The sequence below is a fragment of the Diaphorina citri genome, unplaced genomic scaffold (assembly GCF_000475195.1).
Source record: "Diaphorina citri unplaced genomic scaffold, Diaci psyllid genome assembly version 1.1 scaffold695, whole genome shotgun sequence".
NCBI classification, from domain to species: domain Eukaryota; kingdom Metazoa; phylum Arthropoda; class Insecta; order Hemiptera; family Psyllidae; genus Diaphorina; species Diaphorina citri.
This window is the reverse complement of record NW_007378128.1, coordinates 99,615-125,313: the sequence shown is the minus strand read 5'-3', so window position 1 is coordinate 125,313 and position 25,699 is coordinate 99,615. Positions and strand designations below refer to the sequence as shown.

General features: G+C 38.5%; 4 protein-coding genes across 5 annotated transcripts in view; 2 read left to right on the top strand and 2 right to left on the bottom strand.

Moving 5' to 3' along the window:
* Window positions 1–1,632: 1,632 nt before the first annotated feature.
* On the top strand, window positions 1,633–8,290 carry LOC103511279 (zinc finger protein 585A). The gene is made up of 5 exons (XM_008475997.3): window positions 1,633–1,721; window positions 1,768–2,241; window positions 3,804–3,877; window positions 6,920–7,159; window positions 7,543–8,290. Exons 1-5 carry the CDS (start codon window positions 1,633–1,635, stop codon window positions 8,235–8,237), a joined length of 1,572 nt encoding a protein of 523 aa, XP_008474219.3. The 3' UTR covers window positions 8,238–8,290.
* Window positions 2,424–5,097, bottom strand: LOC103511282 (zinc finger protein 273). Of its 2 annotated transcripts, none has more exons than XM_026825089.1 (4): window positions 5,001–5,090; window positions 4,065–4,231; window positions 3,120–3,569; window positions 2,424–2,496 (listed from the first exon to the last, which is right to left on the bottom strand). In XM_026825089.1, exons 1-4 carry the CDS (start codon window positions 5,033–5,035, stop codon window positions 2,492–2,494), a joined length of 657 nt encoding a protein of 218 aa, XP_026680890.1. In that variant the 5' UTR covers window positions 5,036–5,090; the 3' UTR covers window positions 2,424–2,491. The 2 variants fall into 2 exon arrangements, with proteins under 2 accessions (XP_026680890.1, XP_026680891.1); XM_026825090.1 differs by lacking the exon at window positions 2,424–2,496 and adding an exon at window positions 2,689–2,711 and having other exon boundaries at window positions 5,001–5,097.
* A 2,214-nt stretch (window positions 8,291–10,504) lies between the features above and the next one.
* Window positions 10,505–22,615, top strand: LOC103511277 (zinc finger protein 91). Its single transcript, XM_026825085.1, has 4 exons — window positions 10,505–11,494; window positions 13,384–13,962; window positions 15,032–15,363; window positions 21,839–22,615. The coding sequence occupies exons 1-4, from the start codon at window positions 10,509–10,511 to the stop codon at window positions 22,558–22,560; spliced, it is 2,619 nt and encodes an 872-aa protein (XP_026680886.1). The 5' UTR covers window positions 10,505–10,508; the 3' UTR covers window positions 22,561–22,615.
* A 700-nt stretch (window positions 22,616–23,315) lies between these two features.
* Window positions 23,316–25,699, bottom strand: part of LOC103511271 (neuroendocrine convertase 2) — a gene marked incomplete at its 5' end in the record, with an annotated part of 31,855 nt that continues 29,471 nt past the window's right edge. The window contains 2 exon segments of the mRNA XM_017444921.2: window positions 23,316–23,865; window positions 24,891–25,008. Of these exon segments, the coding sequence (XP_017300410.1) occupies window positions 23,701–23,865; window positions 24,891–25,008 (283 nt within the window).

Genomic DNA, 25,699 nt, shown 5'->3' with positions numbered 1-25,699 from the left:
TTGTACTATCGCCATCATATTTTGCTAGTTTGAACCTTTTTTTTATGTATGTGGGTGTATTAACAGGGTCGAGACCCCTCAAGGGTTGATTCCATCATATGTAGGTACATATAATGAAAACATGCCTTCTGACTAAATAGAAATCGATTTACAAGGAATAAAGAGAACCTGTAGATGGGTTGTGTGAGCAGTTATAGCAATCCGTTAGCAATAGAAGGGTTGTGTGAGAAACTATAACAGATGCCTCTGTGTGTGCATTTTCTTTTTCAATTCTACTTGAAGTGTCAGGATGTTGGGTCCTGAAATGATCCCAAACATGACTCATATTATTTATAATCTTCCCCAAAATAAATAATGACCGTGCCATATTTGATGATCATTGATCTAAATCACTAGATGTGTTTTCAAAACATAGGTAGGTACATATTTTGTACGTAATCGTATGGCTTGATTATTCTATATTTTTTCTTCTTCTTTCCTTTCGTTTTTCCATTTGCTCAAGACAGAACAGAAACCTATTCAGATGTAGTGTAAATGCATCTTTGAGTTTACCACATGAGTGGTCTGAAATTTGGCAGTACAATTTCTCATTTCTCCTCCGCTTTTTCTTCTTTCAGTAAAACTGGCGGAGTCGAAATTGATCTGACCTTGGGAGAATTTGAAACAAACGAGGAATACATGGATCGGATGGGATTAGGCGAATACTACCGAAAAAAGACACGGAAAAAGGAGTCAGACAGAAAAACTCGATTCCCCCTATCTTTTTCCCCCTTCAATTTGATCTTTGCTCATTTATGTCATAGTTTTTGTTTGGATATGAGACAAAATTTTATACGGAACAAAAATGGAACACAAGAAATACTATCTCTATCTTTCTCTAAAGACGAGGAATTTTTTTGTCTCGTCCTTTTCGAGACGAGAAGACGGCATTTTTCGTTAGATGTACATTCAAAATGGTAAAAAGATATACCATTTTGAAAAGGGGAAAATAACTCAGTGAAAAATTTTCCTTTGCAATTCGAGAACAATTTTCTCTTTAACTCAGGGACTTATCCCGACGCACAGAAAGAATCTGTAAAAATTGAACATTGGAGAAACAAATACGAATTTCTTCGAATAGAAAACGTATTTGATGAAATTGGAAATCAATATGAAACTGGGGAACTCGCTTGTGAAATTAAAGAACTTGGTAATACAATTGAAGAACTTGATCGTAAAAGCACAGAACTTTACAATGAATGCCAAGACGATAATAGGAATCTGTAAAAATTGAACATTTGAGAAACAAATACGAATTTCTTCGAATAGAAAACGTATTTGATGAAATTGGAAATCAATATGAAATTGGGGAACTCGCTTGTGAAATTAAAGAAGTTGGTAATACAATTGAAGAACTTGATCGTAAAAGCACAGAACTTTACAGTGAATGTCAAGATGATAATAAAAGTAAACAACTTCATAGCGAATATGAAGACAGTTATAGTGTGTGTAAAGAACTTGATAGTGAAGTTAAAGAATATGATATGGGCAATAGAGAACCTTATGGTCAAAACAAGCAAGATGGTAGTGAAATCGAAGAATTTGATGAAAATAAAAAACTCAGTATGGAAAGTGAACAACTTAACAGCGAATATGAAAACCTTTGTAGTGAAAGCAAAGATGTCAATAGTGAATATGAAAATTGTTCTATTCAAAGTACACAAAATAGCGAATCCGAAGAAGTTTGTATCGAAAGAAAAGAAGTTAATAGCGGAAGTGAAGAACTAGCGAATATGAAAACCTTTGTAGTGAAAGCAAAGATGTCAATAGTGAATATGAAAATTGTTCTATTCAAAGTACACAAAATAGCGAATGCGAAGAACTTTGTATTGAAAGAAAAGAAGTTAATAGCGGAAGTGAAGAACCTTCTGTTCATTGTAAACAAAATACTGAATCAGAAGAACTTTCTATTCAAAGTAAACATATCAATAGAGAACCAGATGCACATAGTAATCGACGGATTCACATATGCTGCTTCTGTCAGGCTGAGTTTACTCTGGTAGATAGCTACCATGAACATTTGAAAAAGGAACATGCAGTCAAGCCGAACAAAAGGAAAAAGTATACCCTGGGAGCTTGCGGCGTTTGTGGCAAAGTGTTCAAATGTCGAGAGAACTTGAAACTTCACCTGAGCATTCACAATGAGGACAAGTCTTACATTTGTGCTGTGGAACAATGTGCGGCTGCTTTTAAATGTAGTAAGTAAACTTTAAATTTCCCCCGATTATCCTTAGTAGAAGAAAATTGGTGTCCCTAATGTCGACGAGAAAAAAAGTCAGTTCCCCAGTTTCATATTGATTTCCAATTTCATCAAATACGTTTTCTATTCGAAGAAATTCGTATTTGTTTCTCCAATGTTCAATTTTTACAGATTCTTTCTGTGCGCTTCGTGTTCTATTTTGAGAAAGGAAATCCTCTAGACTTGGCACCCTCAGCTCCGAAGTATTGGAAATTAACCTGAGAACACATCCAAAACAATATTTGTTTATTAATTAGGTACCATACTCGAATTATCTGTACCGAGCCTTATTCTGTCAAGCAAATATTCTTTGAACGAAATGTTCGAATACACATTAACTATTTGATATTCAAAGCTATTTTCAAGCAAAACTATTCCCATCTCTCTGTCAAGTGTCACTGACTATAATTGCTCCGAAGTATTGGAAATTAACCTGAGAACACATCCAAAACAATATTTGTTTATTAATTACCGTACTCGAATTATCTGTACCGAGCCTTAATCTCTCAAGCAAATATTCTTTGAACGAAATGTTCGAATACACATTAACTATTTGATATTCAAAGCTATTTTCAAGCAAAACTATTCTCATCTCTTTGTCAAGTGTCACTGACTATAATTGACTATAATGTTCAACAAGGAGAAATTAACTTTAAATATAACTTTCCATCAACTATGTAGATCAATACAAGTTTCTTTTATTTGTAAATCCTCACTATAATGTTCAACAAGGAGAAATGAACTTTAAATACAACTTTCCATCAACTATGTAGATCACTACAAGTTTCTTTTATTTGTATATCCTCTGGAGTCTCATTTTAGCTTTTACTGAGGTACTCACCCTTGTCCTCAACCGCATGTATTTGTGCTTTATGAACAGTACGTCTATGCTTCTTCATATCATTGCTTTGGGCGAATCCCCGGCCACATATATCACACTGGTATGGTTTCTCCCCTGTATGTATTCGGTAGTGCGTCGTCAGATGATTCTTCTTCTTGAAAGTCTTATCACATTGTGTACACGCGTAGGGTCGCAAGGGAAAGTGTAATCTCTTGTGCTGCAACAGCTGCTTCTTGTACTCGCCACATACATCACACACACCGTCAGGTTTGTACTCATAATGGTACTTTCGGCTAAGACCCATGTGTACCACTCGTACGTGTTCTTGTAAGATGTGTTTGCTGGACAGAATATTGCCACAGAGGTCACATTTGAAGATGAGTTTTCGTTCTCGTTCTGTTTTGATTGCCTCGGGATGAGCATCGTGTAAGTGCTTGTTTAGATATCGAGCTAGAACATATGTAAACATGAACCTCTTGTATTTGATTGACCCTCGCATATTTACGGGGACTTGAAGATTGCGAAATGGAAATATTTCCTGTAAAATGCCCGTCCTGCCCGTGTATCCCAAATTTTCGTTTTGATTTGAATTGAATCAATTACCAAGTGTCAGAAGTTTTCATATTTCACAGAATATACAAGAATAAACCGAATGAAATTTGTTTTATTGATTTTTGCTTTTAGGTTGAGGCTGGAGTGCATTAGTCCTACATTCTCAGCACACAGGAATTTCGTTAAAAAAAGTCCCCCATTTGAATGTAATGTAGGTTCAGGCTGCCATTGGTTTTATGTTTACTATTATTATTATTTTTTTTTTTTATAACCCCGGTTCTAAAAGCTCGTGAAGAAATGGTTCTTCACCTCTGAGCTCGCATCAGAGTGTTCAGAGATCAGTAATCACTCCAACCTGAACTTGTAGTCCCGGCCTTATTGCTCGTTACTCACATAGTTTGAACCTTGCTTTACATATCTCACACTCGTACAAGAGATCAGGGCTGTGCTTAGCGAAGAAATGCTGGCGCAAGTTGAATTGGCCCTTCAGCTTTTTGTCACAATACGAACACGGGATTAGTCCAGAATTTTCACTCGGTATCACGTTCTCAGGAGAATCTCTGGAAGCACACAACCGTCTAAATCAATATTCAAAACTCGAATGGTCCACTGAGAAGAAAATGAGGGTGCCACAAGTTTTTGAAGACTACGGCGAAAGAACTTATTGGGTTACTTTCCCCGATTTAGGTAGTTCAAATGCTATATTGAAGTGTCGAACTTCCTGTTTTAGAGTTCCGGAACCCAATCACTCGACTGGGCTTCCCTACATTTTTCTTCCTCAGTATGGCACATTTAACAATATAAATTCATCTTAAGGATGTCAAACGGACAAAGAAAACAGGGGCTTCGTTAGTCCAGTGCTAACGCGCTAGCTTGTCCCAACAGTAGCACCTAAATGGGAAGTTTTATCTCTTCTCGCCGATTTGATGAGGGACATACTACAGGATGAGCAATTGAGCATACTACGAATTTTTTTTTTTTTTTTTTTTTTTTAATAAATAAGTACTAACTGTACCTACGCAGCGTGTGTACAAGTACAAAGTAGGGTACATTGGTATATATTACCCCAATATCATTCGAAACCAAGGGTCAAAATAATAAAATATGCACCTACCTATTTATTCCTACTTCATTCTTAATAAAATATTATTGTGATATTTCATAAATTTATGTAGGTAAGTATATTCGGTAGGTACAGTACAAGAATAACAACATACAATATTGTATAGCAACAGACTATACGAGTCAAATATAGTTTTTTTTTAATGTATATTATAATTATTATTATTATTAGATTTCATTACTTTGAGATAAGATTTCATTACATACCTATGTTTGTCTAAGACTTTCGTTATTCCGCACATTACATATGTAGGTATTATGTATTTGTAGTCTCATGTACATTTAGAATCTTATTGAAATCAACTTTGCGCGGCAAATTAATAAAAAAATAAGAAAGAACAATTTTTTTTTTTTTTTTTTTTTTTTTTTTTAAATAAATAGGTACTAACTGTACCTACGCAGCGTGTGTACAAGTACAAAGTAGGGTACATTGGTATATATTACTCCAATATCATTCGAAACCAAGGGTCAAAATAATAAAACATGCACCTACCTATTTATTCTTACTTTATTCTTAATAATATATTATTGTAATATTTTATAAATTTATGTAGGTAAGTATATTCGGTAGGTACAGTACAAGAATAACAACATACAATATTGTATAGGTAATATAAATGGATAGATTTTCTATTATTTGAATATGATAGTTTAGCTCGAACAGTTTTAACTCAAGGGAGTTGTTTTATTTTTAACGCTCTCAAAGTCAAAATTATGGCTTGATTTCAAATGTTTGATTCTATCCGATATCTGTGCGAACCGTTTATCGCAAAGATAACACGCGTACGGTTTCTCGCCCGTGTGCGTTCTCGTATGAACTTTCAGATGCAACTTCCGTTTGAAACTTTTCTCGCAAAACGTGCACGGGAACTTGCGCTCGTGTGCGTGCACTTCGTTATGGTGAGCCGCAAGGTTGGTGACTACCTTGTCGCAAAGTTCGCACCGGTCTGTCTTGCTTTTGTATCGGTACACAATACCAAGGTGCGCGCGCCTGTGGACATACAAGCTCTTCTTGGTTTGATATGTTCTGTCACATTGGTCACAAGGATAGGTTAGCGGCAGCGTCTTGTTTTCAACGTTTGCCGCACTGGTTGGTGTGTTCGAGATTTCCAGCGTCTCCAAGTCGTCTGCACTAGTTCGAGTCTTCGTCTTCGCACAAGGATAGGTTAGCGGCAGCGTCTTGTTTTCAACGTTTGCCGCACTGGTTGGTGTGTTCGAGATTTCCAGCGTCTCCAAGTCGTCCGCACTGGTTCGAGTCTTCGTCTTCAAGGTAGACTCTGATTGTTGAGATATTGCCGGAACAATATAGCTATCGTCAGTGGTCTGCACGAGAAACAGATTACATTTCAACTTGTGCCCGCCGTATTCGTAAGGACTTGAGAAGGTGCGATGGCAAGCTTCACACTTGATACTGGTGGTTTCCTTTGGTTTCATAGTCTTTTTCCTGTCTTGACGTTCTTTCTTCGACTCCGAGTGGTGTTTCTTTATGGCCGTATTCGTAAGGACTTGAGAAGGTGCGATGGCAAGCTTCACACTTGATACTGGTGGTTTCCTTTGGTTTCATAGTTTTTTTCCTGTCTTGGCGTTCTTTCTTCGGCTCCGAGTGGTATTTCTTTATGTGGCGAATCAGATATCTCTCTGTGAACGGAAAAAAGAAAGATGGTCTGGTTTTACATTTCTTCCCCTCTACCATCGGCGATTCCCCCTATCTTTTTCCCCCTTCAATTTGATCTTTGCTCATTTATGTCATAGTTTTTGTTTGGATATGAGACAAAATTTTATACCGAACAAAAATGGAACACAAGAAATACTATCACTATCTTTCTCTAAAGACGAGGAATTTTTCGTCTCGTCCTTTTCGAGACGAGAAGACGGCATTTTTCGTTAGATATACATTCAAAATGGTAAAAAGATATACCATTTTGAAAAGGGGAAAATAACTCGGTGAAAAATTTTTCTTTGCAATTCGAGAACAAATTTCTCTTTAACTCAGGGACTTATCCCGGAATACGAGGGCATTGTCGCTACTTGTCCCTAAGGGGCTGGTATTACACCTGAAAGGGAATTTACCATTGAACCCAACCCAATATAAAACCCAGGAAATATTTTACCATGATTTAAAGAAGGGGGATTTTTTTTTTTTTGCTTCTGCTCGAAAGGGTTTCACTTGAAAAAAGATTACCACGATCATTTGACGCACCAGCATGGGCAAGTTGTTCCCAAGAGACATATGTTTCAACTGTGTGCTTGTTCTGACTGCGGTAAAATGTTCAATAATCGTAGGGCGCTTCGAATTCATGTGAGAGGTGTGCATACCAGCGAGGAAACCTATCAGTGTGATCCGTGTGGCAAGACATACAATACAAGTAAGTACCTAAATGTTTTTCCTTCTTTTTACATAGACTGAACTGTAATGATTTTAAATACATATTAGGTACTGGTAGTGTCAAACTCAAATATTAATAATAAACTGGGGAACTTGAGTTGTTTTATGGTCTCATTGTCTGGACCATTGGAACAATCTTGATTAAGAGCGACCACAATAAAATTGTTTATTTTTTATCCAAAGGGGAATGGTGTCAAAACTAGTGTGTTACATTCACCATTCATATTTTATGGTTTGTTCCCAGAAAAATACTTACGAGAACACATGAAGAGACTCCATGTTAACACTGAACTGAGACCGACGCAAACCAAATCAAAACTAGTGTGTTACATTCACCATTCATATTTTATGGTTTGTTCCCAGAAAAATACTTACGAGAACACATGAAGAGACTCCATGTGAACAGTGAACTGAGACCGACGCAAACCAAGAAACGACCACAACCTAACGGGGATAAATTGTTCAAATGTAATTTGTGTGAAACGGGTTTCGAAAGCGAGCGTCAATTAGCAGGCCATCGTGTGAACTGTTCCTTTTTCTTGATCAAGTCTAAACAAGATGGGCCCAGTGCGGAAGATGCTTCTAACACGGGGAACGAAAGTTTCGTAATTATGCCAAGGTTTGGTCGGGTTGTATTGAACAAAAACAATGCCAACCGAGAGACGAAGCTTGGCAAAATCAACCGTGATGGTCCACCCTATGTCTGTCCTCAATGTGACAAGGTTTATACGAAGAAATCTTCCCTCTACATGCACTTGTCCGCGAAACACGACAAAATAAAAAGCGAGCCTGTTGTTTGTAACGAGTGTGGTAAAAGTGTACTTCATATTCAGCACCATATGAGAGAATGTCATCTATATCCTGAGGTGCGTCCACATATGTGTGACCTGTGTGGTGCTCGGTTCAAGAAGAGTAGTGCCTTAAAGCAGCACCGTCCGATTCATACAGGAGAGAAACATATATGTCCTGTGTGTGGACGAGGGTTTACTCAGCGAGGAGATATGCGGAAACATCAACGAAATATGCACGATCCTGCAAATCTTGGAAAAAAATGTTAAAAAGCTAGATAACTTTTAAGGAGATACACAACACTACTTGGTAAACAACTCATGACGACTGGACGAGGGTTTACTCAGCGAGGAGATATGCGGAAACATCAACGAAATATGCACGATCCTGCAAATCTTGGAAAAAAATGTTAAAAACCTAGATAACTTTTAAGGAGATACACAACACTACTTGGTAAACAACTTATGACGACCTGTTAGCTTAACAGCCCTGTTAATCCTATACAAATCAAATGGGACTAAAACGGGCTGTTAGCGTTACAAACCTCGCAAATCTTGGAAAAAAATGTTAAAAAGCTAGATAACTTTTAAGGAGATACACAACACTACTTGGTAAACAACTCATGACGACCTGTTTACTTGCCTTCAACAATCATTTGATCGGACCGATACCGGACCGTGACTGGACCTTGACTGGCACTATAGTGTGAATCAGGCTTTAGCTTAATAGCCCTGTTAAGCCTATACAAATCAAATGGAACTAAAACAGGCTGTTAGCGTTACAAACCTCATAATGAGATCCATAAGTCTACATATAAAGTTCATACTATAACTTGAGATAAAACTTCAATGTTAAAGATTATGATATGTGTATTTTTCTAATCCTTGAACGATCCTCTATGACATTTTTAGGAAGCCATGTGTATCTACATTGTAAATTAAACTTAAGGAACAATTAATTTTATGTAAAATAAAGAGCCCTTAGATTCGTATAAGCTTAACCCATCCCTTGGGGCAACCTAAGCCTCAGAGAGGGCTTTTTGTGTAAGAGCCCTTGCTTGTTTAGTTAGCTACGCCAGCCTAGTTAGCTTAGTTGGAAGTGCGTCTGCCTAGGTCGCGCCCGGGGCGGATTTCATCCTGATGGGATATACGGGGTACAAATTTGATGCAGGTGAGTTTGTGATAGTCGGCAATGGCGGACCGGATCATTTCTTTCTCGTCAGAACCTGGGAACAAAGGGGGAATATATTCAGTGAACAAGGGGAGAGGGGAAAAACTCTGTTAGTGATTCCCTTTTCCTGGGAAAAAATCCATGAGGGAAAGATTCTATATGGTCATTTTAGGAGGGAAAAATGGATCATTTCTCTCTCGTCAGAACCTGGGAACAAATAGGGAGGGAGATTCCTGCCCGATCTTTTTTGCCAGCCTAGTTAGCTTAGTTGGTAGGATAAAATCCGCCCGGGCGGATTTTATCCTACCAACTAAGCTGATGGGATAATGTTCGTTCTCGGAACGGCTGGCTTTTTCCTATCCTGTCTTCCTTCTCTCTTCGATTTCGGGACGATAAGACCATAGCAGTTACAGTTCCCTCTGTCAAACCTCTTTAAAAAAAAGAGTACAAAATACTAGACATATTTGGAATTTGTAATGGGGAAATATCCCGAAATGCACGAACAGTACGAACACGAGTCTAAATTGTAATGAAAATCCAAAAAACACGAGTACAATAATTGTCCTAGTTATGTCATTAATCATTATGTTTGGAGCAAAATGACATTTAATTCATTGCAACCAATCAAATTGGCCTGAGTATGTCATTTCTCTCAAATTTAGCGTTCTGCAGTTCTGCATGGGTGTCTGGGGGAAAAGAGAAAAGGAATAGAGGGGGATGATAAGAAAAACGACAAGGAGAAGAAGGAAAGGAGGAAGAGCCTGTCTTCCTTCTCTCTTCGATTTCGGGACGATAAGACCATAGCAGTTACAGTTCCCTCTGTCAAACCTCTTTAAAAAAAATGTTTAGATAGGTAGTTAAGCGCATAGGCACATCAAAATAAATAAACAATTGGATGTAGGAATATTTTTATAACTAAAATTTCACTATAATAAATCTAAATAATTACCTAAATAAATTATTTACTATATCGTATTCATCATCTTTATTATTTATTAATCATTATCTTTACCCATCTTTTTAAGGTTTATTAGAAAGAACTGTAACTGCTAAGGTTTTATCGTCCCAAAAGTGGGGAGAGAAGGAAGACAGTACAGGAGAAAGCCAGCTGTCCCGAGATCGAACCTTATCTGTTGAGCCTAAAATCCGCCCCGGGCGGGAAACAAACCCGCAACCTAGCGCTTACAAGGCGGACGCCCTAACTAGACTGGCTGACCTCTCTTTACTTCGAATTTTGGTCCTGAAAATAATTTCGCATTTTGCAAATATTTGACGTTACAAATTCACAATGATGTCACTGCACAGTGGTTATATTTATCTATTTGAAACCATCGGACACATATGTGGCGTGTTACATATTTATTCGAATCATGCATCTGAATGCGTCAACAGGACCGCTATCCAAGAAAGTTTGTGAAATCCCGAAAACCAAACAAGTCCACTGTGATTTGTGTGGCAAGAAATTCAACAATGCCAAACAACTGGACGGACACAAAAATGCCTGCTCCTTATTCCTTCACAAGGATACGGATGGGGAGGAAACGGAAAACTACATGCTCACGGCAAGAACAATGAAGGACACAATCAAATCCACAAGGAAAAGTAGTTGTACGACATCGGATAGTTATACGTGTCACTTTTGCGGCAAAACATTTGGCTTGAAAGGCTCCATTTACAACCACATTACTCAACACCATCTGAAACGGCCTGTCCAAAAGAGCATCTGTGGCCTGTGTGGGGCCAGTGTTATAGATATGAAAGCCCACCTTTTTGTTCATTCCAGGGAACGGCCGTTCTCATGTGAAGTGTGTGGCTCGACGTTCAAGAAAGCAAATCATCTCAAGACACATTGTCTCGTCCACACTGGAGAGAGACCCCATGTATGTCCAGTGTGTGACAAAGCTTTCACTCAGCGGGGAGATATGTACAGACACGCGGAGCATGTACATAAGTATAAAGTTCCGAGGAAGAACGTTAGTGCGGTGTCCGGTGTAAAAGTTGACAGTTCAATGTCAAAATTGTCAAACCAAAAGAACGCCACCGAAATTGAGAACTATATGTACAGACACGCGGAGCATGTACATAAGTATAAAGTTCCGAGGAAGAACGTTAGTGCGGTGTCCGGTGTAAAAGTTGACAGTTCCATGTCAAAATTGCCAAACCAAAAGAACGCCACCGAAATTGAGAACATGATAGAGGAATACACAACTCGAGACATGGAAAGTTCGATATTACGATTGAACGAGACAAATACTGAGGACTTTATACTGCAAGATACAATTCAGTATGATGTACAGGAACATGTTGCTGTTATTGTAAAAACAGATCAAGAGGAATACAAAGTAGAATTTATGAAGTAAATTAAGACATTTTTTAGTTGCTTTGTGTTCCTCTGATCTGATTACAATGTTAGTTCTCATTGCAGCTTTCTTGAGATCTTCCAGAATATTTGGAAGTTTCAGTAAGAGTCCATCTCTCAATTGTAAGATTTTCCTTAATATGTTCCTTGTACGAGTAGGAATTTCACTCTCGTAAACTAGCGATATATTTATTTTTCTTCATTGCAATGCACACAATACTTCTGGGAACTATTAGTTCTAAGCAAGTGTGGTAGAACGATTTGTAATTAATTTTATCATTGGAAATTAGTCGATTAGTTAGTCAAAGATGCCCAAGTGCCTTCAGAAAATTTGCCAATAGCTTTGTCCTTTGTGTAATGTTATAGAATATGTTATATTGTTGATATGTTTTGATTGTTTTGTCTGTTATTTCTTCATTGCAATGCACACAATACTTCTGGGAACTATTAGTTCTAAGCAAGTGTGGTAGAACGATTTGTAATTAATTTTATCATTGAAAATTAGTCGATTAGTTAGTCAAAGATGCCCAAGTGCCTTCAGAAAATTTGCCAATAGCTTTGTCCTTGTGTAATGTTATAGAATATGTTATATTGTTGATATGTTTTGATTGTTTTGTCTGTTAAATATACTCATACATATGAAATGAAATTGCAATTTCAACCTCTCTCTATTTCTTTCTTTCAAATTGCTAGCACCTCCTCCCAGCCAAAGATTATCTTGAGGCATAGCCTGAAGGCGGGATGGGAAATAAAAATATATAATGTAATAAAAAAGGAGAAGATGAAATATTGAAAAAAGTTGAGAGATCAACAAGTACTAAAATCGAGGCTGGTTGTGTGCTGAAACAATAATATTGTTTAATTCAGAGCACAGATCATAACAGAACTGATCTCAATGGGTAATTTAAAACTGTGGTGCCCGTGGAACTCATACATATGAAATGAAATTGCAATTTCAACCTCTCTCTATTTCTTTCTTTCAAATTGCTAGCACCTCCTCCCAGCCAAAGATTATTTTGAGGCATAGCCTGAAGGCGGGATGGGAAATAAAAATATATAATGTAATAAAAAAGGAGAAGATGAAATATGAAATAAGTTGAGAGATCAACAAGTACTGAAATCGAGGCTGGTTGTGTGCTGAAACAATAATTATTATTGTTTAATTCAGAGCACAGTGAGGGGGATGTGGGATCGGCCTGTGTGGTGTTGACTTAGGAGTTTAATATTGATATTGAAAGTAGCTGGCCTGAGGAGATACTGGAAACAGTCAGTCTTCAATTAACTACCATACTGGTAAGTCACAATTCGACAATAACTGCTATCAATGGGTAATTTAGAAGTGTGGTGCCCGTGGACTGATTTGGAATATATCTCTGCAGAAGTATCTCGAGATCTTTTGTATTTTGTGACCTAGGACCTATTTGAATGCTGACACTGAGATATACCTGAACACACTGTTCAGGTATATCTCAGTATTCAGTGGGTTTTCCCCTAACATGTACATTATAGATATATGTATGTGGAATAGCTAAATATAAAATGAACAAAAATATCAGAGACATACGCATCCGATCGAACCCAACTGAGTTGGATTCAAAGTTAACTGAAAATTGTGTCGGAAGGGATAGAAGGAAAGAAAGTAGAGTGTGAGGGATAGAATAATGAGAGAAAGTAGAGTGTGAGGGATAGAATAATGAGAGAAAGTAGAGTGCGAGGGATAGAATAATGAGAGAAAGTAGAGTGTGAGAGATAGAATAATGAGAGAAAGTAGAGTGTGAGGGATAGAATAATGAGAGAAAGTTGAGATATAGAATAATGAGAGAAAGTAGAGTGTGAGATATAGAATAATGAGAGAAATGCAACCTGTGTGGAACCGGTTTCGAAAGCGATCGCCAAGTGTCGGGACATCGTGTGAACTGTGCCTTCTTTGTGCTCAAACCTGAAGAAGCAAAACTAACTGGGGAACTCACGGCCACTACACCAGATAAAGAAAGTTTCGTGATTATGCCAAAACTGAAGAAAAAGAAGAAAGAGGACAAGATAGGAACTGTTCGACAGTCGAAACTTGGCAAAATAAATGGCGACGAACCACCGTTCGCATGTCCTCAATGTGGGAAACTTTACAACAAGAAATCTTCCCTGTATATGCACCTGTCTACGAAACATGGCAAGAGAAGTGAACCCACTGTATGTGAGGCTTGTGGCAAACACGTCATCAATATTCGCAACCACATGAGACAGGTTCATCTATATCCTGAGGTGCGTCCACATATGTGTGACTTGTGTGGCGCTCGGTTCAAGAAGAGTAGTGCCTTGCTTCAGCACCGTCCTATACATACGGGAGAGAGACATATATGTCCTGTGTGTGGACGAGGGTTTACTCAGCGAGGTGCTATGAAGAAGCATGTCAGTACACTTCATCATCTGGTTTTGCCAAACAAGTCAGATGAGCCGCCTACTCAATTGTATGGTGGAGAGGAAGGAAATCGACATGCCAACTCGTTAACAGAATTGACCTCTATTAGTCACCAGAATATTATGAGGGAATAAAAAATTAAGGAAGAAGAAGAACAACGTTAGCAGACAAATGACACTCTTGCCCTCCCTCCCTCCCTTTGCATATTAAACTCCTATCCTTAAAGAATGTACATACGTACAATATTGTACATCACTGAGAAACATTAGCGCTCGCAAATAAGTAAAGCTACTAAAACTAGGAACTAGGAACTCACAACATGACTACTGAAAAAAGTATTATTATTTATTTAAACCCTAATCGAAAAGATCATGTGTGCCTGTGAAAAGTAAATTCATGTCAAACTTTGTTTACCTACTTTTGAAAATTCATGAAAATCCTTGGAAAACAGTGAAATAATAAAACCAAGTTTATTGTTTTGTTTTAAAAATTTCATGTTAATGTACTTTCTCTTACATCTAGGTAGAAATAGAAAACGATTTTATTGGTAGAAAATAGAAGATTCTGTTATGGTTCGCAATCGCAAGTAATCTCGTAATGTAAATCTAAAATCTCCTTTGACGCTGAATTGTTGTCCTATCGCCATCATATTTTGTTAGTTTGAACCTTTTTTTATGTATGTGGGTGTATTAATAGGGTCCAGACCCCTCAAGGTTTGATTCCATCATAATTATGTAGGTATAATGAAAACATGCCTTCTGACTAAATAGAAATCGATTTACAAGGAATAAAGAGAACCTGTAGATGGGTTGTGTGAGCAATCCGTTAGCAATAGAAGGGTTGTGTGAGAAACTATAACAAATGACTCTGTGTGTGCATTTTCTTTTTCAATTCTACTTGAAGTGTCTGGATGTTGGGTCCTGAAATGATCCCAAACATGACTCATATTACTTATAATCTTCCTCAAAATAATAAATAATGAGCGTGCCAGCGTGCCACATTTGATGATCATTGATCTAAATCACTAGATGTGTTTTCAAAACATAGGTAGGTACATATTTTGTACGTAATCGTATTGTTTGATTATTCTATATTTTTTCTTCTTCTTTCCTTTCGTAACTCCAACTAGTCCGACATATCTCATGGTATCATCCGGAAACCTGTGATGCTCTTGACCCATCCGAACGTCGCGGGAAACTATTCACGTGTTATATCTGTACCTACTCAAACGTCGACAAGAAGCAGCTCTATCATCAACATCTTCGGGAAGCTCACAACGAGAACGCATCCTCCAGACCGAAGGGCAAACTGCTTCAGCTGTATACTTGTAACGTGTGTGGCAAACTGTTTAAAAGCAAATATTTGCTTAAAACACACTCGTGGACGCATTCAACCAACGAGAAACAGTTCCGTTGTGACGTTCCCGATTGTAACGCCAAGTTTAAGCTAGGTAAGTAACCCCTGGGTTTAGCAAAAGGCTTTTTTAGAACAGGGGAACTTTAGAGAAGTCCTACCTAAGTTTTGGAGCTTGTGATTGGTTCAAACATTTTTTTTTTTTTCATTACTTTATTGAGTTTATTTGGTTTATAGGTATACTTTTCCATTTTTCGGGTACAATTTTACATTTAGGTGGGTAGGGAATCATTAGAAGGCACTTCATGCAATAAAATTCCAAATTTTCAGAAGATTTTCAAACCTCTACCTTTCTAAATAAAGATAAGTAGGTAGGTGAGTACCTCTACGAGTGGGCATTCTTGATTCTCGAGTTGGTAATGTTGTTAAGACAGTTTATTACCTCCAACAGTGTTACCTCCGTATTTTCTTGAAGACTATTACCTCCAAGCATTGTAGGGGCACCGCACAACTTTGAACGGTCATTTAGGGCACCGCGGCCCAAAAAGTTTGAGAACCCCTGGTCTATATCATAAATCTCTGTCACTATTGCCCATTATACTGTATTATCAGTAACCAATAGGTAGGTATATAAGTAAGTATATTAGTCTAACTATATTATTACTTATTCATTGCTTATTTTTATTTCAACATGGCTCAGCATCCATGCAGGAATTCACTCCTTTTTTCATTCCATTGATTTATTTCAATTTTAATTCATTTATGTATTACATCATACAATATTTGAATATTAAATTAACTAGGTAGGTACCTACATGGAATTTTTTTATTATTTCAGATAACTTGGATTCACCGGAAAGGTCCGTTTGTTCTTGTACCTGTTTAGGAGGTCACCATCATAATCCTCACCCGGACTCGCTTAAAGACTATTTGCTTACCAAGTCTCACCATGCTCAGTCAAATCAATTCCATCGACTTTGGCAAATCTGTTTTAAGTGTGTCTGTTTATCAACCAGTCTTTTCATGTGGACCTGTGTTCGGGAACCATTCCTCGGGTCTGCTGCGCGTTGGAATCCAATAAGCTCGCACAGGTTTCAATAAAGCAGCAACAATTATTGGTAAGTCGCCGGAGTCTGGAACCTCCTGCTTATTGAGATACATACGTTTGAAAATTTTGAGGTCAAAAATGTATACAAAACCATTGACCATCGCAGGAAAAATACCCAGCCCAATTTCTTAAGGACTCGAGACGTGTGTCACCCATCTACTCACCCGTAGATTTGACTCGCCTCAAGAGTGCGTCCATGTAAGTAATATTATTTTATTTCCTGTATGGCATTTTAATACAGGTACCGACAACAAAATGAACAAATTATAAATCAACAGATAACTGGGAGATGTAAGCAATTGCAATATTTCTCTAGGAATCTATTTAACTGCAGATTGCAGGATTAACGAAACCGATATTACAGGAAACATCTGTACCAATCTTCAATTTACGTTTACATTTCCGTCTATCTTTTTTCCAGAGAGCTTGCAGAGATTTGAAACTCACCATTACAGATTCTCCAGTTCCTCGGGTCTGCTGCGCGTTGGAATCCAATAAGCTCGCACAGGTTTCAATAAAGCAGCAACAATTATTGGTAAGTCACCGGAGTCTCGAACCTCCTGCTTATTGAGATACATACGTTTGAAAATTTTGAGGTCAAAATGTCATCAAAAATGTATACAAAACCATTGACCATCGCAGGAAAAATACCCAGCTCAATTTCTTCATTTATTGCGAGTCTCGGAGCTATGGTCAAGGCTCCTCGTTGAAGACGCTTTTATTCATTAGCATGGTTTGTTTATTTTCTCTTGGGTCGGTACTAGGCTAGGGTCGATGGTTGGTTCTCCGTTGTGGATGCCCAATAAGGGGTCGAGAACTCTTCCGGCGCGGTGTTAACCTCGCTTAGTGGTTATCTTCTTCTCGCATGCCACAAAAACGTAATTTTCGAAATGTACCGGGTTGAGGTAGGCAAGGTTGGTAAACTTGCCTTGTTTTTAAGTTACCACTCCCATGCCAAACTGTAGAAACATGATCCTGTCTCACAACTAATGTCTTTGTGGAACTGCTGAGGTTTTTAGTGTTGCTCCTACCCTCTATTCAGCGATCAGCCTTAACCAGTAAGGCCGGGAACAGCCTTAACCAGTAAGGCTAGGAAAAGCGAGCAGCACGTGATTGCTTAGACGTTGCTTAACATTAGTAATCCACCGGGAACAGGTGCATTTTACTTTAATCTGTGTTTTTGTTTGCAGGAAATCATCGGTGGTATGCTTGACTTGGACTCATCAAAGTGGCGGAAACCTGCTCCTCTCACCTATGAAGCACAGATGAAGCTTAAGCTAGATTTTCTCAATATGTATAGAGGAGGAGGAGATTAGTGTAAAATATACATTTCCGCCTTGAGAATCTTCCCTGCCTTGGTGGTTTAGTGGTCAAGACGCTCGCCTGTTGATCAGGAGGACGTGGGTTCAATCCCAGCCGAGGTATGGAATTTTATCCTCGACGTTCTTTGAGAATTTGACCACAATAGTGGTTATAACCGATTCCGATGGCTCGCCATTTTGATTTGGATTTCCTATTGGTACAGTCGCCATTTCAGTTTCCAAAAGGAAACCGGTTCCAATTCCGAAATTTTCCCCGGAAGCCGGAAGGAAAATACACCTTAATTACGAGAAATTAGACCCAGATTGAAAATGGAATGACAACACCTGTAGGTAGCTATAAAATAAAGGATTTATCTAATTTATAAATATATCTATTGAATAATATAATATTGTATGGTAATCCAAATGTCAGTCAGACGCGGAAACCGATATACACAAAGGTTCCCCAGACTGACTCTAGACAATCGCATGCAACAACTCACTCAACCTACCTGAGACACTCCTGGAATATTTCGTAAAAATTCAATTTCATTTTTCCACACATGCCTTGAACCCTATAATAACACTGGTCACTGCTCGTTTGTGCCAGTTCCTTTGGTAGCAATATTCCACGGATGTGACTTCTGCACAAGTACCTATCGAGCTCTTGACATTTGTGTGTCTCCCAGAATGCTTGATTATTTTCTCCAGATTTGAGAATAATATTTAGGTATCCCCCCCCCCTTAGTGTTATACATCAATGTTGAAAAAAAGTGGATTTTTGAGGAAGCACAAGTAGGTACTTGTTTGAAAAAATACTATAAAAGGAGACTGTCAACCCAGGGTCAGACATACTTGGAAAAATAATAAGCACATAATAATGTTGTTTGTGTTTTTACAGACCATTGAGTTGCCCATAGGTATCTATTATCCCAACAAGGCACAACAACCAGCCTCAAACTCTTCAACTAATGAAAGTACATCAAAAAATACAAGAAATTTTCAAAAACCTTGCAATGGTGATGAAGATGACAGAAGATATTCTTCAAATCAGAAAGACAAATATAGCAAGTCTGACATTAAAAATGATAAAAGATTCCAAAAACCTTCTAGTGATAGTGACGATGAAAGATATTCCTCACATCGGAAAGACAAATATAGCAAGTCTGACATTAAAAATGATAAAAGATTCCAAAAACCTTCTAGTGATAGTGACAATGAAAGATATTCCTCACATCGGAAAGACAAATATAGCAAGTCTGAACATAAAAGATTCCAAAAACCTTCTAGTGATAGTGATGATGAAAGATATTCATCACATCGGAAAGACAAATATAGCAAGACTGAACATAAAAATGATAAAAGATTCCAAAAACCTTCTAGTGATAGTGATGATGAAAGATATTCATCCCATCAGAAAAACAAATATAGCAAGTCGGAATATAAAAGTGATAAAAGATTCCAAAAACCTTCTAGTGATAGTGATGATGAAAGATATTCTTCAAGTCGGAAAGATCAAGAGTTCTGAGCCCCTAAAATTGGCACGTGGAGAACACTGCACTGAGCAGATCCGCTGTACAAGGATAGAGCGATCAATACAAGGATAGAGTTGTGTCCTTACCACAGAGTCGATTTCGCCTCAAAGTAATTTTGATCCCAAGAGCAAGGTAAACCTAGACCCTTGACAAATGGAGTGTGCCTGAAGGCATGTGATGTGTTCCAATCCACTCGACCCCAAATTTTGCTGCATCTGCCTATAAATTATAACATATAGGTACATATTATGTACCTATATATATGTATCTCGTTATTACTATTTCATAATCCATTTAATGTGTATAGTTCCCAATTTCATGTTTGTTCTCTTCAGGCTATGGTCACTTTACCCCAATGACAATAGGGGGCAAGGCATTCTGTATGGCCTATAGTATGGTGGGGATTCTGTTTGTTATTTTATCACATATCTAATATATCTTGTTATTTTCATTATAACAATTCTAATTCTTAGAAGGAATTCAATTTTAAAACCGATAAAAAGTTGAAAAAAAAAATAGAAAGTAACAATAGTACCATGTGTATTTATTTTCTAATACATAACTTAATAGATGCAACAACGTAATACATAAAGAGTCGGATTTGGATGTGTCGGACCACAAATCACTGCAAGGCGCCCCAACCAAGTAATGAGGATGCCACACGCATAGCGCGTCGGACGAAACCTTCACGTGTAACTTCTGTGAACGACAATACAAGTCAAGTAAGTACTCTGTCTCATTACCTAATTATGTATGTACATATTATGAACTTATAAAGGAATATCTTCTCGGAAAATAGGGACAACACCTTTCATTTCTGATCTAGTTACCTATATGTGTAGATACGTAATACCTTCGACCTTATACTGTCTGTTCCCATCTGTTACAGAGCTGTACCTGAAGAAGCATATTCGAATATTAGTCTAACCCTAACCCTTCATACTTTCACCGCTAAATGTTTCTAACCCTGAACAATTAGCTCTGTAAATAATGTACCTACCTACCTACCTCTCTACAGGTAAGATATTAGACTTCACTGAATAGATTGCCTTGATGTTTGTGTTTCAGGCAAGTACTTGGCCATTCATAAGAAGAACATACACAAAATAAACCCTCACCCAAATGATCCCCAAATCAATGAGGAATCATCAACCGAAGACTCAGGTCAACATGTGTGTTTTAACTGTGGCAAAGTGTTCTTCAGACTGAAAAGCTTGACCGGTCATCTGGGATATTGTGGCACATACGTCAATCTGAATGGAGGCCCCAAGAAGTGTGATGAAACTTTTGCGTGTGATGTTTGTGACAGAGAGTTTTCGACGATCGGTCGATTGAATGATCACAAGAGAAGACATACAGAGAAGCATAAACAAATGTTACGACACTACGCCAGAAACAGAATCAGAACACCGCAGATGTGTCCTGAGTGTGGTGTATTGGTCAAAAATCTATCGGAGCATAGAGCTTTACATGTAGATCGATACACCACAGATGTGTCCTGAGTGTGGTGTATTGGTCAAAAATCTGTCGGAGCATAGAGCTTTACATGTAGATCGATTCACATGTCCATTTCACCACAGATGTGTCCTGAGTGTGGTGTATTGGTCAAAAATCTGTCGGAGCATAGAGCTTTACATGTAGATCGATTCACATGTCCATTCTGTGACAAAGTCATGAATCGTAAAGCTTACTTGGCACCGCATATAAGAACACATACAGGAGAACGACCATTCATGTGTAATATATGCGGCCAAGCATTCAAACAAAAAGGCGATATGAACAAACACATTAGAAAAATACACAATGTTGAACCACCTACGAGACCTAGACGTATGTCTACTGACACACTCAATTAGGTATGTGCTATCTAATCCTTATTTTAAAATCACTACTACCTAGAAAAAAAAAACATTTCTTTAACATTATCTGCTTTTTTAAGCTTTGATGACTGAAAAAAGGCGTCAACTTTCAAAGAAACATTATTATTATTATTATTATCATTATTATTATTATTATTATTATTATTATTATTATTATTATTATTATTATTATTATTATTATCTTCCTTATTTATTATATTACCTACCTATATTTTAGTTGTTTTTACTGACCCTGCTCATATTACAATTTGTCTCCTTAGAGCCAATAACACACGAAGCCCGAATTCCCCTATTTCGATGTCAAACCGGACCTGATTTCGACACACATGCACAGGAGTAGCGTATTTAAATATGCAGTGCGTTATGTACTGACTATGGTACGCTACTTTACTCTTTATTTATAATTATTATTACTAGGCTATGAGAAAGGAAGGAGATTATTGGAAAGTGCAAAATCTCACCGTTAATTTATCGAACTACAAGCACCGTCTAATTCTATTATGACGAGTGCCAGCCTAGTTAGCTTGGTAGCCTAGTTAGCTTGGTTGGTAGCGCGTCTGCCTTGTAAGCGCTAGGCTGCGGGTTCGATTCCCGCCCAGGCCGCATTTTATCCTGATGGTATAATGTTCGTTCTCGGAACGGCTGGCTTTTTCCTATCCTGTCTTTCCTCTCTCTTGGATTTCGAGACGATAAGACCCTAGCAGTTTTAAAAAAAAATCTATTGTGATATGCATCTTGTGTGTTTCAGTGAAATATCTTGACAAGCACCGTCATTCTGCACACTGGAACCTCAACGGAGGACAAAGTGAAATACATCTCGAACAAGCTACTGCCATTTGTAAACACTGTACCGAAACAAGTACTGCTAGTAACGGAGAATGTCCTACCAATTATTCAAGCTGTGGCAAAACTTTCCTCCCAATCAAAGAAGAATTCGCAGAATCCTCAGCCCACTGTCACCCAAACATCTCAGTGGAAACGTCAAATTCTGATACATGCTCCAAATTAGTAAAAACATCAAATTCTGGTACACGCTCCAGAAAGTCAGTAAAAACAAATGGTGATACATGGTTCGAACAGACAGAAACAACGTGTGATCTCTGCTCGAAAATATTTCCTTCAAATGACCTTCTCCGAAAGCACAAAGCGAGCGTTCATCGTGTAAAGTCGGGCAAAAAGTACGACCGCGACTATTTCCGACGTCTGCAACCGAAGATGTGCCCCCAGTGCGGGAAAAGTGTGAAGAATTTGGCCAACCACCTGAAACTGCATTCAGGGGAGAAATTCCAATGCAGCCATTGTGCGAAGGCTTTTGGGCGGGTAGACTATTTGAAGATACACCTCCGGATACATACCGGGGAAAGGCCGTATGTGTGTTATCTGTGCGGACTCGGATTCAAGCAGCACGGGGATATGAACAAACATATTCGAGCCGTGCACAAGCTGGACCCGGTGATTCGTAAGGACTGAACTATAGTTTTCTTCGTGAATAAGGAAAAATCCTGAGGAGAGGGAGAGAGAGAGAAATGACGTAGAGGAGGGAGGGGAGAAAGAGGAGAGGGAGAGAGAGAAATAACGTAGAGGAGGGAGGGGAGAAATAACATAGTACTGTATGGTGTCACCAGATGGTACATACATTTCACAATACTTTGTTTAGGAGAGGGGATAGGGGAGTAAATAATTTGTTAACACACTGTACTTAAGTGTCACACTGTAAGTATGGTTCCGATAGTGAGTGGCTGGCCTTAAATTCTTCTTTTGTCTGCTTTTTGCTCTCAGTTTTGTACGGTTTGAAGTCGTCTACTCTTCCTGCTCGATACTCTATGCTCTATACTCTGTATTTTCTCAAATATATATTATTATTATTTGTTCTTTTTTTTCCATAGGATGACCAAGTATTTATACGATTGTAATCTATTCGTCAAAATATACTGTAAATATTCATTCATTCATTCATAAATACATGACCAGGTTAATCCAGCTTAGGCCAGTCAATCACTATCAGATAGACCTGACGATAGGTACACCTGATCAGGGCTACCTGATAGTGAGTGTGCTCATCAGGTATCAATTAGACCTGACAGACGGACCTTTTCCGACGTACCTGTCAGATCTAATATACTGACCACCTTTTTAGAGCGCAGTAGGGGCAGATATTTTCAAGCTTGTGGAACCTTTCAGAGAGCTCTAGCGAAATTTTGATAAACTACTAGCCAAAGTTGAGTGCACCTTATTTTCGGTCTCAAACGGTCAGCCATCCAAATACCAACCGTATTTGCCGTTGCTAAACACAATGCGCCAGTAACTGGTGAAAAGACACGGCTCCAATAAAGTCAATTTCCAAAAGCTTTTTATCAACCTTTCATTTTCAAATAAAAATTTAATGTTCATATGAAATTAAATTCTAAATTTAGACTGTATATATTTTATGTTTAATTATTGTACGTTAAAATATATATGTTAATAAAAACTCACGACATTGTTTTTAGAATACTTGTGCGTAGAATTTTATAATACCTATAGGATATTTTTTGGTAACTACAATGAACTGTACGTTTTGATTTCGAATATAATGTAGGTTATTATGAAAGCTGGGTTAGGTTGTGCTGTTTACTTCATCTTGAGTCGATCCTGATGCGCCTTCTTGACAATGGCTAGTTTACTGTGGGGATCTGACACGGGAAGGCTGCTGTATGGAGGGTCCCTGGTACCATGAATCATTAGAGTCCACTCCTTGATGAAACCGTGATTCGGCTCTTGCGAGTTGAAACTGATCTGTAATGCAGACATGTCAGTGGGTGGTTAGACGGAGGACTTGTAAGATCTATATAAATAAGGCCAGCCATTCAGTATCAGGTAGACCTGACAGGTACTCCTGATTAGGCCCGCCTGTTAGGTGTACCCGATACCTGATGAGCACACACACTATCAGGTTGTCCTGACAGGCGGACCTGATCAGGTGTACCTGATAGTGAGTGGCTGGCCTTAAATTCTTCTTTTGTCTGCTTTTTGCTCTCAGTTTTGTACGGTTTGAAGTCGTCTACTCTTCCTGCTCAATACTCTATGCTCTATACTCTGTATTTTCTCAAATAAATACATGACCAGGTTAATCCAGCTTAGGCCAGTCGTTCACTATCAGATAGACCTGACGATAGGTACACTTGATCAGGTCTACCTGATAGTGAGTGTGCTCATCAGGTATCAATTAGACCTGACAGACGGACCTTTTCCGACGTACCTGTCAGACCTACCTGATTGTTATTAGCTGGCCTTGAGCTGTCAAGGCCCATGTTATGGTCAAGTTAATAATGAAAAGCATAGGTAACCCCGCTAGTATGTATGGACCTGATCAGGTCTACCTGATAGTGAGTGTGCTCATCAGGTATCAATTAGACCTGACAGACGGACCTTTTCCGACGTACCTGTCAGATCTACCTGATTGTGATTAGCTGGGCTTAAGCTGTCAAGGCCCATGTTATGGTCAAGTTAATGATGAAAAGCATAGATAACCCCGCTAGTATGTATGAACTTACCTCCAATAGCCAAGTACCCTGAGGATATTCTCCCCAGGTATGAGTAGTCATGAATGGCCATTTCGTGAATCCGTCGCGCCGATCATTGTCGTTGATTCTCTTGCTCAGGATCATGGATCTGTGGATCAGCAAAAAAATAATAATAATAAAATAGTGATTTTTTTCTTTTTTGAAGAGGTTTGATCAAGGGAACCAACTGCTAAGGTCTTATCTTCCCTAAATCGAAGAGAGAGAGAGAGAAAACAGGATAGGAGAAAGCCAGTCTACCTCCAATAGCCAAGTACCCTGAGGATATTCTCCCCAGGTATGAGTAGTCATGAATGGCCATTTCGTGAATCCATCGCGTCGATCGTTGTCGTTGATTCTCTTGCTCAGGATCATGGATCTGTTAATCAGCAAAAATAAAAAATATAGAGATTTTTTTTCTTTTTTGAAGAGGTTTGATCAAGGGAACCAACTGCTAAGGTCTTATCGTCCCGAAATCGAAGAGAGAACGAAGACAGGATAGGAGAAAGCCAGCCGTTCCGAGAACGAACATTATCCGTTCAGGATAAAATCCGACCCGGGTTGGAATTGAACCAGCAGACTCTTACAAGGTAGACGCGCTACCAATCAAGCTAACTATGTAGGCTGGCTTTGCAAGTGAAATAAGTATGAATGTTTTTCATTAATGTCACTCCTTGATTCTGTACCGCCTTTTCCCTCCGTACCACATTTACACCTATTCTGTATCTGTACCAAATACTTAAAGGTGTGTCCACACTAAGTCGACGGCCGTTCATCGATATCGACGCGACGCGCGACGGTCGATGGGTGGTCGATTGACGGCTGTCGACTATGTCTGCGGGAGTAAAGGGACTTTTCAGTCCTATCTCAGCAGTATAAGGTAATAATAATAATAGTGCTTATTTATACTGCTCGTATAGGACTGAAAAGTCCCTTTACTTCAGCAGTAGGCTACTACTGTGGTCAAATTCTCAAATTATATTGAGGATAAATTCTATACCTCGGCTGGGATTGAACCCACGTCCTCCTGTTTACCAGGCGAGCGCCTTGACCACTACACCACCGAGGTG

Excerpts from the sequence above, each read along its gene's own strand:
- LOC103511279 (XM_008475997.3), top strand. The coding sequence starts at position 1,633 with ATGAAAACCTTTGTAGTGAAAGCAAAGATGTCAATAGTGAATATGAAA. Across the intron at positions 1,722-1,767 it reads AAAATAGCGAATCCGAAGAA|CGAATATGAAAACCTTTGTA; the intron begins GTTTGTATCGAA and ends GTGAAGAACTAG. Across the intron at positions 2,242-3,803 it reads GCTGCTTTTAAATGTAGTAA|GTTGAGGCTGGAGTGCATTA; the intron begins GTAAACTTTAAA and ends TTTTGCTTTTAG.
- LOC103511282 (XM_026825090.1), bottom strand. The coding sequence starts at position 5,035 with ATGTGCGGAATAACGAAAGTCTTAGACAAACATAG. Across the intron at positions 4,232-5,000 it reads AAAGTCTTAGACAAACATAG|AGATTCTCCTGAGAACGTGA; the intron begins GTATGTAATGAA and ends GTGTGCTTCCAG. Across the intron at positions 3,570-4,064 it reads TAAAGCAAGGTTCAAACTAT|CTCGATATCTAAACAAGCAC; the intron begins GTGAGTAACGAG and ends CATATGTTCTAG.
- LOC103511277 (XM_026825085.1), top strand. The coding sequence starts at position 10,509 with ATGCATCTGAATGCGTCAACAGGACCGCTATCCAAGAAAGTTTGTGAA. Across the intron at positions 11,495-13,383 it reads TACAAAGTAGAATTTATGAA|CGATCGCCAAGTGTCGGGAC; the intron begins GTAAATTAAGAC and ends CGGTTTCGAAAG. Across the intron at positions 13,963-15,031 it reads GATGAGCCGCCTACTCAATT|ACTCCAACTAGTCCGACATA; the intron begins GTATGGTGGAGA and ends TTTCCTTTCGTA.